General features: G+C 41.5%; 1 protein-coding gene across 1 annotated transcript in view; it reads left to right on the top strand.

The window, feature by feature from the left end:
• Positions 1-13004, top strand: part of GDAP2 (ganglioside induced differentiation associated protein 2) — a 22483-nt gene that overhangs the window by 4954 nt on the left and 4525 nt on the right. The window contains exons 3-11 of the mRNA XM_005420585.2: positions 861-1014; positions 2929-3017; positions 4932-5008; positions 6062-6221; positions 7697-7847; positions 8758-8834; positions 9480-9556; positions 10114-10253; positions 10854-10908. Of these exons, the coding sequence (XP_005420642.1) occupies positions 861-1014; positions 2929-3017; positions 4932-5008; positions 6062-6221; positions 7697-7847; positions 8758-8834; positions 9480-9556; positions 10114-10253; positions 10854-10908 (980 nt within the window). The remainder of the gene's footprint in view (positions 1-860; positions 1015-2928; positions 3018-4931; positions 5009-6061; positions 6222-7696; positions 7848-8757; positions 8835-9479; positions 9557-10113; positions 10254-10853; positions 10909-13004) is intronic.

Below are 13004 nucleotides of genomic sequence, written 5' to 3'. Positions count from 1 at the left end.
AAGAGAGAGGCTAGAAGTACTTCTTCAGCTGCCCAGACCTGGAGTGGACTAGGTTTAGGTGAAGAAGGGGAAGTTTAGCAGACTTTTCTTCTGTGTGCTGAAGAAAACCAGACTTCAAACACAGAATCTGTTCCTAGAATATGTAACTGGAGAGTGCTGTAAATGGAACAATTAAATGGATTGCTTGAACTTCCTTTCCTTGAGACTAGACAACTGGTCTGTCCAGAGAGTTTGAGCTGCATGAGGATCATATGTCTGCCTTGTGGACATGAAGAAACATGCTAAACAAAGCAAGCTACCTCATTCTGAGAGCATAAATTAAACAAATGTATTATCTATTCAGTTTTAATAGCTTTGCCAACGACTGGTTTATTTGATTAAGGAGACTTGTGGTCATTTCATCCACAAATCAGTCTCCCCAAACCAACTTGTTAAATTCAGAAGGACATTTTATTGCTAGCTGTATGGTATACTTGTGCATCTGTTCTCTGCACATTGCTAATCATTTCTTCCTTTGCTCTGTAAGTAGTGTAGTAAGCACTACAATTAAGACAGAATTTCTAGCAATATCTCGTTAGTCCTTATACACATAGTTTTAAAATTTAAAATTGAGAGGAATTTAAAATTAAAATTTTAAATTTAAATTTTAAAATTGGGAGGAACAAGCACAGTTCTCACTTCCACAGCGTGACTAGGTGCTAAGCAGCTGGTATGAGTTCAGATGTTATCCTTAATATTTGATCTCTAGAACACTGACTTCTATGTATGGAGTTGTCTGACTGGAGAAAGACAAGGGCTTGAGCACTTGTGCCTTTCTTACCATGACATGTACACTCACCCTGCTGTTTTGTTGGTGGCAGGCTGCAGGACAGGCGAGGCCAAGCTGACGAAGGGATTTAACCTGGCAGCGCGTTTCATCATTCACACGGTGGGCCCCAAGTACAAGAGCCGGTACCGCACGGCAGCTGAGAGCTCCCTGTACAGCTGCTACCGCAACGTCCTGCAGCTCGCCAAGTAAGCACAGCACAGCACAGCCCACACAGGGCTGCCATCTGGGACACAGAGCCTGGAAACTCAGCTCTGCACAAAGGTCTCACCTCTGAGAGCGTCTTTTCATGTATGCTGGGTCTGATTAAGGGCATGAAAACAGCAGTGGCTTCGTGCCTTTGGTTATCTCTGCTGTGGTGTAGGGAGAATGGGCAGAGAGATCTGAGCTGGTTCAAGTCCTGAAACATAGCTAGAGCTGTGCAGCATTCAGTTCTTCAAAGGAGAAACATTAATAATTGCTTTGGGTTCTGTGCTGGAGCTTGCTCCAGCAACAGCTCCATGTGTGTCTGCAGCCATGGGGACACACCCACAGGCAGATCTGACGGCTGTGTCAGTTCGTGTGTTTGGCTTCTCCCTTCTGCCCTTGTACAACAGACAGCTAAAATTCTGAGTCAGGCTATAAGGTTATTTCTAAATCTACAGTTGCAGCAGCTAGGTTTGTAGTTTTTTCCCCTTTCGTCTGCGGTATTTTCTACTTCCTCTTAACTAACAGGGGCTTTCTTCCTATTTCTCTGTGTTCTGTTCTTCTCCTGTGACAGCTGTTGTAGTGATAGCAGTCACAAAACACACCTGAGCAAGAGCAATGTCAGAAAGCATACCTAACTATTTTTTAGGGTTGGGAAGATCAGTTCTTCCAAGGTTGGACTTTGTGTTGCAGTACAATAGTAGTGGTGTTCACAGGGGTCCCAGGACGAGGGAAGAGACGAGAATCTTGACTCCATGTTTCAGAAGGCTGATTTATTAATTTATGATATATTATATTAAAAGAAAATTATACATTGAAACTATACTAAAAGAATAGAAGAAAGGATTTCATCAGAAGGCTAGCAAGGAATAGAAAAGGAAAGAATAATAAAATCTTGTGACTGACTAGAGAGTCCGAGACAGCCGGACTGTGATTGGCCATTAATTAAAAACCACCACATGAGACCAATCAAAGATGCACCTGTTGCATTCCACAGCAGTAGATAATTATTGTTTACATTTCGTTTCTGAGGCCTCTCAGCTTCTCAGGAGAAAAGATCCTAGGGAAAGGATTTTTCATAAAATGTCCCTGACCCAATAGTAACTGTTTCTAACTCAAGATTACAGCTATGATTTTTAACATGTGCCAGTTTTGTTCTGCCTCAGAAGTTACTAGCAAATTCAGGCCTGGATTGAAACATTTCAAAGACTATTTTAAAATTCTTATACTTCTGCATGCTGAATGACTTTCAGTCAATCTGTTTTCTGGAGTAATTTTTGGTGTTTGTGAAATTGTCTACCATCTCTGAGCTTGCTCAAACTCCTTTGATTACTGTTTGCAACAGCTCTGCTTTGCTCTTCTGAAAATATGGCTCAGTGCTGGAAGCATCTTACTGATCTTAAAGTGTGTGTCACTCCATTCTGATGGTTGTCTAATCATACTTAAGATGGAGCGAGCCACATTGGCCTGTGTCCAAACCTCTAACAAAACAAAATCATTGGTCAGGTGAAGAAACAGGAGTGTGTATGTATTGAAGAGCACCTTCTTTTTCCCTCCTTTCCCTTACTGTCAGTCCTAAACAGGAACAAAAGTATTTTGAGCAAGGATTGCAGGGAGTTTGAGGGAAGAACTTAATTCAGGATATGAGGAACTGTAGGAACAACATAACTGAGGTAGAAGGAGAAATCTGAAAACAAGCACCAGAGGAACCAGTGAGGAATAATTAATGGTTCTCTCCTTCTCTATTTAATGAGGGTGTGTGCATCTTGCCAGGGAAGAATCCTCCTGCAAAAACCTGAAAGAGCATTCCTGTTGCTTAGAGCCAGAGGAAAATTAATGGTGCTCCCTACTGCCTTGACAGACTTCTGTTTGCAGCTGGCTGTCTATTCATGTGTTTCTCTTTTTCTGGATTCCAGGGAACAGGCAATGTGCTCCGTAGGATTTTGTGTCATTAATACTCTGAAAAGATGCTACCCCTTGGAGGATGCAACCCACATAGCACTGCGTAAGTGTGTTGGAAAACAGGATAAACTGGGTGTCAGCAGGTCACTTACCTCTGACAGATTGCTCTTGAAATGGGGAAACCTTTTTTGGGGGGTCTGTGGTTCATTAGAGCCTGTAAAAAGGCAAGGCATTCCATGGTTGATCAGAAAATGAAAGATAAAAACAAATTATCCTTTCTCTCAGTAAAGATTCCTGGGATCTCATCAGTAAACATCCATGGGAATCTGTTCTGGAACTTGCATTTTTCAATGCATTAATTTATAACCTGGAAAAGATGTTAAACATTAGGTGAGAGAGCTTGCTGGTAATAAAAGTTTGCTCAGAAGAGCCAAGATGGGGCCTTACTGTTGAATACTTGTAGGCAGATTAGAGCAACAGTGAATTTCATCTGCTGTTTTAGTGTCATCAGCACATCCAAATGTAAAGTGATATCCTTCCCCCACTGACCCACTCCTACAGGCTTCTGCCTTCACATGCAAAATGATGGGCTGATTATAGGCAGCAAAACATTCAGATAATAATACTTCCATGAAAACAACAGCTTGGGAGGAGCTCAAAACAGCAAGCTGAGTAAGACACAACAAAATTAAGAATGTTTTGCGATCAATCAGTGCTTTGTTCACCCTTTAAAGCTGAAGTTTCGAAAATAATGTAGTAGACAGAGAAGTTGAGGAGGTCAACAAGAAAAAGGCAAGAAATAGTGAAATGAGCTCGAGACTTTTCAGACTGGAATATACCTGACTTGAGGGGAGTGTGATAGATGTCTGTAAACTCATGAGTGGCATGGAAATGGTGAAAAGAAATCAGCTGTTCACTGTCTCCCAGAATAAGAATCACCAAACAATGCCAGTTCAGAACAAACAAGAGGAAATGATTCTTATGCTTGTTATTTGTTTTATGGAAATTCTAACTAAGAAGCATTGCTAAAACTTTTCAAATTGCCTTGCGCTCGAGAGGAAGCTATATTAAAGAAAAAATGAAGATCGCTGAACACAAATCAGAAAACATCCTAAGCTGAAAATAAAGTACAGAAAAATGCTCAAACAAGAATATTATATGCTCTTGTATATCTGCTTATATGCTGGTTCCTACTTTCCCCCATCTCTTTTGGCTTTTTCACATGTTCACATGCATTCAGAACTGTTTGCGGTGAAACTGCACAACTGCATTTGTTGTGTGAAGTAATGTCGCAGGTCAACACAATTACACAGGAATTTGTGTACAGTAGTACACAGGAAGTATTTGAAAATAGCTCCTTTTTTCCCCTCTGCTGTTTCTTGAACTCCCAAAAAATATTCTCTATAGAGAACTTCTTTTATTGCTGTCTTCTGTTGTCTCTGTAGGTCTGTGTGATACTTGATAAAATACTTCCGTACCAACGAATTTGTTTGGACACTTTCTCTCATGATTCACAAATAGAAATTTTATATATTTTTGGCACAGCTGACCCCAGAGATTTTGTGTTGCTGACCTTGCCTTGAACCAGCTTCTGCTGTGCTTGCTTATATTTCTTTGCTGATAACTTCAGGCACAGTGCCTTGTTTTAAGAATGCCTGGTTTTAACAGTTTGCACAGGACTCTGAAGTAAGAATTTGGCTTGATTTTTCAGGGCTATTGAATCACATTTCACAGTCTAAGGAATCCTAGTAAGCTAAAATTAGAGAGATTTATTCTCTATCTTTGTCTCTCTTTAAAGTCAGCATCAGGAGAGAGTGGAGATGGAACTTCCAATATGCCCAGCAACCTATTTGGTGTGTTAAATCACCACTTAATCCACACTTGCCTACAGCCTATGGACCTATTTAGTATGAGGAGAGATGTATTCCTCTTCTGCACTCTGAATTCTTCACTTGTAGCTGTGTGTGTAGATTTCTCCTTCTGTTTTGCTAACTACATTTAATCTGCTTCCTTGCAGGCACAGTTAGGAGGTTTCTGGAGGTTCACGGAGAGACTCTGGAGAAGGTGGTGTTTGCTGTCTCTGAGCTTGAAGAGGTATCTTGGCATTCATTCCACCAAAATTCCTGGGCATGATTGATCTTCTCTGCAGCAGTTAAGCAGGATTTGGATTTCCCCTCCAGATCACACAGAATTTTGGTCTTGCAGCATCCTTCTGCCTCCTTCTTAGCATAGCCTTTTTTCCAGAACTGTTCATGCTCTTAGCAGTCACTATGGACACTTTGAGAATCTTTCTGCTTCTGGCTTCTAAGCTTGCTGAGCTGTGGACAGGGAGCAGTAGGGGAAATGATAGCATGCGGTTGTACTGGATGTTATCTGTTAGCCAGAAAGGAAATTCCTCACACAAAATTTCCTTCTTACACAAAGATGTGCTTGAAGAGGGCCATTTCAGCATCTCTACAGATCACCTACAAACATCCTAAATGCAGCTTGCTGGCTTGTTGGAATAGCAAACTTGACATTTAATGATCTGTGTTCTGAGAGATGCAGGCAGTCTGAATATTGACTTTCCTTGTACATCAAACTTGTTCCTGTGCAGAACACCCACGCTGTGCTCAGGTTCTATGGCATATGGATAAGGAAAATAACTAATTCATTGGGGCTCATAAAACTGCTGATCAGTTGGAGAGAACCCATGAAGTAATACATTCTGTAGAGATTTTCACTATTTTCCTTCGTGTGAGGAGGGATTTTCTTGTTTGGCTGGTGCTTTTCCTTTTCTCCCAGGCAGATCACTAAAGGAGATCTGTGTAGTGGTACATTTTAACATAAGCAACATTCGCTCAAATCTGTTGTCTGTGCATATTTTAACTTCATTACAAAGCTAAAGTATCTGCAATCTACCTGACTTCATGTAGGTTTTAGCAAAGTCCTCTCAAAATCATTCACCAGTGTGGCAAAAAAACCCAAAAAGTTAACCTTTTTCAAGATTACTTGATTACTTGATAAAGTACTCCCAGCTCACAGCCCAAATTAACCATTGAGGGAGGTCTCCAAACTGCTGACAAGTTCCCTACTACAAGGCAGGTGCTGTTTAAGCAAAGAGCACGGATGTGTGATAGATCCTTCGTGCATTTTTCTTATTTGTAGGCCACTTACCAGAAGTTGCTGCCTCTGTACTTTCCGAGATCGTTGGAAGAAGAGGTCCAGTCCTTGCCTTACCTCCCTGCGGACATTGGCAATGCAGAAGGGGAGCCGGTAGTACCGGAGCGGCAGATCAGGATCACTGAAAAGCCAGGCGTTCCAGATGGTGAGTTTGGAACTGGACTTTGGAATAAGTGTCTCTCTGGGAAAGTCAGTAGGAAAAACAGAAAAAGAAGGAGAGAAATGTTTTCCTACCTCAATTCACCTAAGTCAGGTTACAGTGATTCCAGTTCTCAAGCTGCTTCATTGGCTTCTTGTGTTCCCCAGCAGTAATTGCAGTAGAGCTGTTCTGTCTTTTCCTTTCTTGGTGGAAGAGGTGGGTGGTTCATTCCCTTTGTAATTGTTTTTTCCCAAAGTGATTAGGATGTTTGAAGGTGTTCTTTCAGAATCTTGTGCAGCCCCTAACTGAAAAATAATGGTCTGTCTTAGATTGTATTGATACCGCTGGGATACAGCGCATCCAGCTAGAAAATGGGCAGTGAAAACTAGCAGAAACTCCCTGAAAGATATAAAATAACTAGAGGAACCCAGACATCTGTGTTTGGAGGTGGCTATCAAAGTTCAGTGAAAGTCTGTTTGTGAGGAGGCTGCCTAGATGTCAGGGTGGAGGTGAGATATGTGTAACAAAACAATTTAATATATTAACTGTCAGACACATTCTGCCTTACTTGTTGAGCAGTGATGTGCAAGTTTTACAGCCTTAAACCATCCAAAGCAGATAACTGAGAATTAATTTCAATTTTCTGCTTTTGCATAGCCAGCTGGGATAAGGCCGAATATTTGATATTTGCTGCTGTGGCTGATCAGTGTAAGGTATTCAACCACTAGCTAATAATTCGTGAAATTACTGGATTTGCATAGGTAAGAATGAATTTGTAGAGTGGAGTCCTGCATTCTTGTTCCATTGCTACTATAGCATGTAATGCTAAAAGGGGAAAGTCAGTTCCTGTCCAGATTGCCCAGAGAGACAGTGCTAGAAGTCTTACCAACATACCTGGGTGACATCAGTTCAGTGGAGCATTCTGGTATTGTCACCAGGAAGTGAGCCTGTGCTCTTCTATTTCATCACCCAGTTGTGTTGTAAACAATACTATAAAAATAGCTACACTCAGATCACTACAGCATTTGTTCAGGAAGTGTCACTGATACAAGAAATAGGCCCTTTCTACAGTACAGCTTCTAAATCGAATAAAGCTGCAGCATCTGTGCCTCTGCATGTTAATTTTTCCCTTTTTGAGAAGTAGGATGACTGTAAATCTCAAGTAGATGACTGTAAAGCTGAAGCACTCTCTCCAGAACTTTTTTTGGGAGAGTAATGCCTTTGTTATGCACTGATGACTAGGACTTCCCAGTTAGTTTCCAGGCAAACCAGCACTTTAAGGGAGTGGTCCTCAATCACATGCTGTGATCTGCCAGTGGTACTGGTGAGGTGTCAGAGCCACATCAGGTACCTCGGGGGCTTTGTGTTAGTCTGTAGCACAATGACTGTGTTGTTTCACTGGCACTTGTACCAATTCATCAGCAGCATTGCTGTCCTGTGCACAGCCCAGACATTTGATACCATCTTTGTTTCCACTGCAGATGCTTCAGATGAAGAGGGTCTGGAGGCAGATCTGTCTTTCATTGGGTCCCATGCTTTTGCCCGCATGGAGGGGGACGTTGATAAACAGAGGCGCCTCATCCTTCAGGGACAGTTGTCAGAGGCAGCACTGCAGAAACAGCACCAGAGGAAGTGAGAATTTGCTTGTTCGTGTGAATGTTTATGTTAGTTAGGACCAACCCTTATGAATGATGGTTTTGTTATCTGCAAAGCCTCATCTTCCAGCAAGCAAATACAGGTAAAACTTGGTGTCACCCTGGATTGATGTAGTAGCCTCTTTGGCTTGAAGGGAGAAGGGACGGGGCAGTAGGAGAAAGAGGGAAGCTTGTGATGAGCCCTTTAGCACACCCAATGCATCCAGCCAGCTGCCTTACCTGTTTGCCACAAGATGTCACTGTTTTGTCACGACTTTTAGTAGTGGGATCGTCTGCTTTTGATACTACCCACTTGTCTGAGGCTCTGTGCAGATAGCAAAACACTTTTCTTCCATTTGATAAATAAAAGAAGTCTCAGGCTTTCTCCCCCTCCCTGCCCTGGTAACCCTAATGTGCAATATCACTTCTCTAGAAGGTAATTCCATGCTGGACACCTCTCAAGGCTCAGTGTTGGCTTGTTTTGTCAGATGAGGCACTAAGTTGTTCATGAAACTGGTTGCTGCATAGTTGTGTTCAACATCTAGGCTTTTAAAGGAAATTTTCTTTTTGTCCTGTCTTTTAAATACTGACATATTTAAATGGAAAAACCTCTGAGATCTTTTCAGCCCAAATGCAATGCCTCTACAGTTACTAGCTGATATATATTAATCTGTATTAATTGCCCGAGTGAAGATCATTAGGTGTGTAACTCAGACACTAAATTTTACTTTTTAACACTTCTTTCTTTAAAAACTTGATAGTTGCTCCATAGGTCAGAAAACAGCAACATCAGCGAGGGCTCAGTCAGAAAAAGCTTGTTTTTTCCTTCCCTTCCCATATACCTCTTCAGGCTTATACTGCTAATCCAAAGGGGGATTAGATCTGACCAGATGTTTTTGACTTTCTAGTTATAATCGCTGGCTGTGTCAGGCAAGAGCTGAAGACCTCTCTGACATTGCTTCTCTTAAAGCGTTGTACCAGACAGGTAAGTTTGAGGTACTGATGACTGACCTATGTTGTCTTAAAGTAAAAATATTTTCTTTGGACTTGCCTATACAATATGTCATGCTGAAAGCATAGCTGTGTTTCTGGAGAGAATCTGTTCAGCACTTTGGCTATCTCTTAGGCCTCATGAAAATCCAGAGCTTACCTCTATCTTTGTGTAAATACCAAGGTTGTGTGATACTTTCTGCTCAGTAGCTGCAAATTTCAATTCTTTTGTTTGCCTTAGACAAGGCTCTGTGAGCTGCAGGAGGTCCATGAGGCGTGCTCTGGGAATCTGTGCATTGGTGTTCAGAGCCTGGTTTCCAGGGAGAATTTTGCTTTGGTGGTAGAATTGCAAGTGAAGGGTTTTTAAAAATAAAAACCATGTTATTATTTGATACTTAGGTAAATATGGAGTACACAGGCGACATAAAATTGCAGTCCTTCAGTTTCTCAGATACATGGGTTTTTTGATCAGAATAGGTGCTGATATAGTGAGAGCAGTAACTAAGCATATTTCCTCTGCTGGAAGCCAGATGCAGTGCACAAATTGTGAGCTGAGGCTCTTTCTCCCTGGTTTGAAAGGGCCCAGCTACAAAACCTGGCATGGCTGAGAGAAGTTAAGACGTCTTTCTTTCTTTTGTAGGTGTAGATAACTGTGGCCGCACTGTGATGGTGGTGGTTGGAAGGAATATCCCTGTGACATTGATAGACATGGAAAAGGTAAGGCTCTGTGAAACTAGTTGTGTATAGGTTTCAAATGAGTGTTTTGGATGTCTGATTATAAGGATAATTCTGCTTTAATACTAGAATCATCATTTGTAGGACTTAAGATGTTAACTAGGAAGTATTTTTGTAGGCAGATGAAAATGTATATCGTTACAGAGCTATGTGTGCACTGGGCTGACACTTTCCAATGAGGCTGTTTTTAGAAAAAACAGGGCTAGTATGGACTCTTTTTTCTTCTCAAGAACAAGGAGAGTTACCACGCTTCTGTGACTGCCAAGATGTGAAGAGTGAAATGTAATGAGTTAAATGTAGTTTTTTCAGGGAAACAGCAAGAATGTATCTCCATCTGTGAGATCAGATAGACAAAAGACTTCCAAGTTATTACAGTCAGGTTGAAGACTTGGAATGTTGGCCCTGCTTTTATAGCTGAAATGCAATGCCATCCAGCCTCATGATTCCTGATTTTTAGATGAAATAGGGGAAGTGTATTAAGATGTAGTGCAACTGTGAGAGTTCTTTGCAAATATGAATTTTGTTTCTTTCTGCCTCAGGCTCTTCTGTATTTCATCCATGTCATGGATCATATTGCAGTGAAGGAATATGTCCTGGTATACTTCCACACACTCACAAATGATTACAATCAACTAGACTCAAACTTCCTGAAGAAACTCTATGATGTTGTTGATGCCAAGTGAGTGTCAATAGGAAAAGAACATGTTCCAGTCTTCCTCTGTGCTATGCAGATATTTGTTATTCCCTGTATCTGATTTCCCATTTAGTTTTGAGAGAGTTTGGCTGGGACAAAGACCTAAATAACTAACAAAGCCAAGAAGAAGGAAGAGGTATTTTCCCTCCTTCTCAAGTCCATCTTTTTAACCAGAAGTTCTGTTCTCTATAGTCTCCCTCTGGAGCTGCTAGGGAGGCACTCTGCTTGTTTTGTCTGTCACAATCCAGAGCTGGAGCTTTTGGAGCCTGGCCTTGTTAAAATGTGTTGGTGGTTGTGAGAGGAGAGGTTTGGGTAGCAGTGGCAGTCATAATTTGTACTTAACTTTCTTTTCACTTCCTACTTGAAAGACTGTGATGTCTTTAACTGAAAAATAACCATTTTGCTTTTTTAAAAATTTTTCTTTTCCCTTTACATTTACTTTTTGGTGTCTGCCCTTACATTAGATCTAACTTTATGAAATTACATCACAGGCACTTAAGAAAAATGGTCTGTTTTGACAGTTAGTTTGTGTAGATGACTTTAGTTAGAATTCACTTTTAATTTTTTTTTCTTTCTCTAAACCAGGTACAAGAGGAACTTGAAGGCATTGTATTTTGTCCACCCAACATTTCGTTCAAAGGTAAGGTAAACTTGCAAAAGAAAAGTGTATCTTGCGTGTTGGTGGAGTAGCACATAAGCCTGTAGCATGAAGAACATGGGGACATACAGAAGATTCCCAAAATGAGGCAGTATCTTCTGGATCCACTGTCAGAACTTGGAATTCATCCCATCTTTGGTCTAGCTGCAATCTTCCAACCTTTGTGATAGCTGAACCCCAATGCCATGCGTGCTCTCTGTGCCCTGGTTCTTGTGTGCTCTTACCAGAGAGAGGTGGAAGCTTTGAATCATGTCTCTTTCAAAGGGAAACATCTTGTCATTTTTCCTGCTGGCAGGGTCACAAACCATGACAAAACACTCAGGGAATTCTTTTTTGTGTAGTTCATCTCCTGGCTGTTTCACCTTTTCTTTCACCACAAGAGGTACCAGGTGTGTCCTGTGTGTCACTTCAGAGCTGCCCTGGGAAGGGCAGAGAGCAGTCTCAGGCAGCAGTGAGCTTAGTCAGGGTTAGAGTGGAGAGCAGCAAAGAAAGATGGGAAGAATGCCTTTGATGGAGTGCAGAAAAAATCTTGTTAATCCATCAGGAGACAAAAAACCTGAACTTGTCATGCACTAAGTTATTACCCTTGGCTGGGATCTGTGTTGGGCAACAGAAGATGGAGCTGGTTCCCTTCTGGACCTCACATCCACTACTCCTACTGCAGCGGTATGAGTACTTCAGATTAACTAAGTGGCAGCAGCAGCCCTTCCTAGAATTTTTGTTTGTCCAATTAAAACAAAAATCTGATCCTCCATGTTCACATCAGATTAACCTCTGTGTTTATTCTGCTTTTTGCTGACATTAATCAAATTTGAGAAAATTATATGCCTGGAAAAACACATCTGTTTGCACATGTTCAGGAAGAATTTCTTTGACTGCTAAATTTCCAAAGAGTCTTTTTTTTTCCTGTGCACAGCTGGGACACCATGAGACTTGGAGCTTCCTTGTTTTTATGGAGATAAGACTGAGGTTTCCCAGCAGCATAGGTTCCAGTTTCTGTTAGGTTATTGGTTACTCCCACAGGATACAGATCAGAGGTCTGTGTCCTAGAATTAGAGCTTCCAGCTCTGATGCTCATAAAAATGTAGGAGCTGGCACAGAACCTTACTAAGGTCACAAAGTTGAGTGGAAAAGCTGAAGCTAGGACATACTAGTGCTTTAGATTCTCAGCAGCACTTCACCCCCCTTCTCTCTTCCAATACCTTTCTATTTAGCTGAGAAATATTTTTCTTCTTGTTGGAGGATGACAACTCATCCTCACTGGTGTCTGTTGCCATCTTGTCTGTCCCTTTGGAAACTGCAGTGGGACTAAACAGATCTGTAGGCAAAGCAGATGGTTAGTGGGAAGCAGGGAGGGTGAGAGACACAGAGTTCTCTAACTTGCTGGAAATAGTATTGGTTTGTATCCTATTCTGGCAGCACAGCTGGAGGCAAAAGAGAATGTGTACCAATGTCTTTCTGCCAATCTTTTCTATAACTGGAATGCAAGCAGGATTGCTTCTGACTGTTGCATGGACCATCAGCTTATGAAACATGATAGGGAATATGCAGCAGAAAGCATGGTGAAGAAGATGGCTGCTAAGAGGGAATGATTTTTCTCTCCCCTCCTTTTTTTGGCTCTTTCAGAGCTCTTCTTCCCATGGAAGATTGCTAGCTCAAAAGCTTCAAATTTCTTCAAAAATGTTTGGCACATTCATCTTCCTATTTGGATCACTTAGCTTGCTTCCTTTCCTAGAAGTAGTAGGAAATATCCCATGCCTCAAATTCAGGAGGAAGGTCTATACATCTGTGTGACTTCCCAAACACATCACCCTCATACACAGATCTTAAATGTCTGGTATAAATTGTCCCTTTCACAGCAGGGTTGAATCCTGGCACACTGGTTGGCTGCCATCTGTTAGAGTCACTTCTGCTGATTCATGGGCTAAAAGGGATCAAAAGGCTTTTCATCATGTCTTCTGGAAAGTCATGTCCCTAGAAAACCAGCACAGTTGTCCATGTACTTTATGGTGCCAACAATGATTCTTTGTTTGGTGTCTAGGTGTGAAACTGTTGTAAACTCTGTGGTTCTGAGGGTA

This window comes from Geospiza fortis, unplaced genomic scaffold (assembly GCF_000277835.1).
Source record: "Geospiza fortis unplaced genomic scaffold, GeoFor_1.0 scaffold1, whole genome shotgun sequence".
NCBI lineage: Eukaryota > Metazoa > Chordata > Aves > Passeriformes > Thraupidae > Geospiza > Geospiza fortis.
The sequence above is the reverse complement of the archived record's forward strand: the minus strand, read 5'-3'. Positions and strand labels throughout refer to the sequence as shown.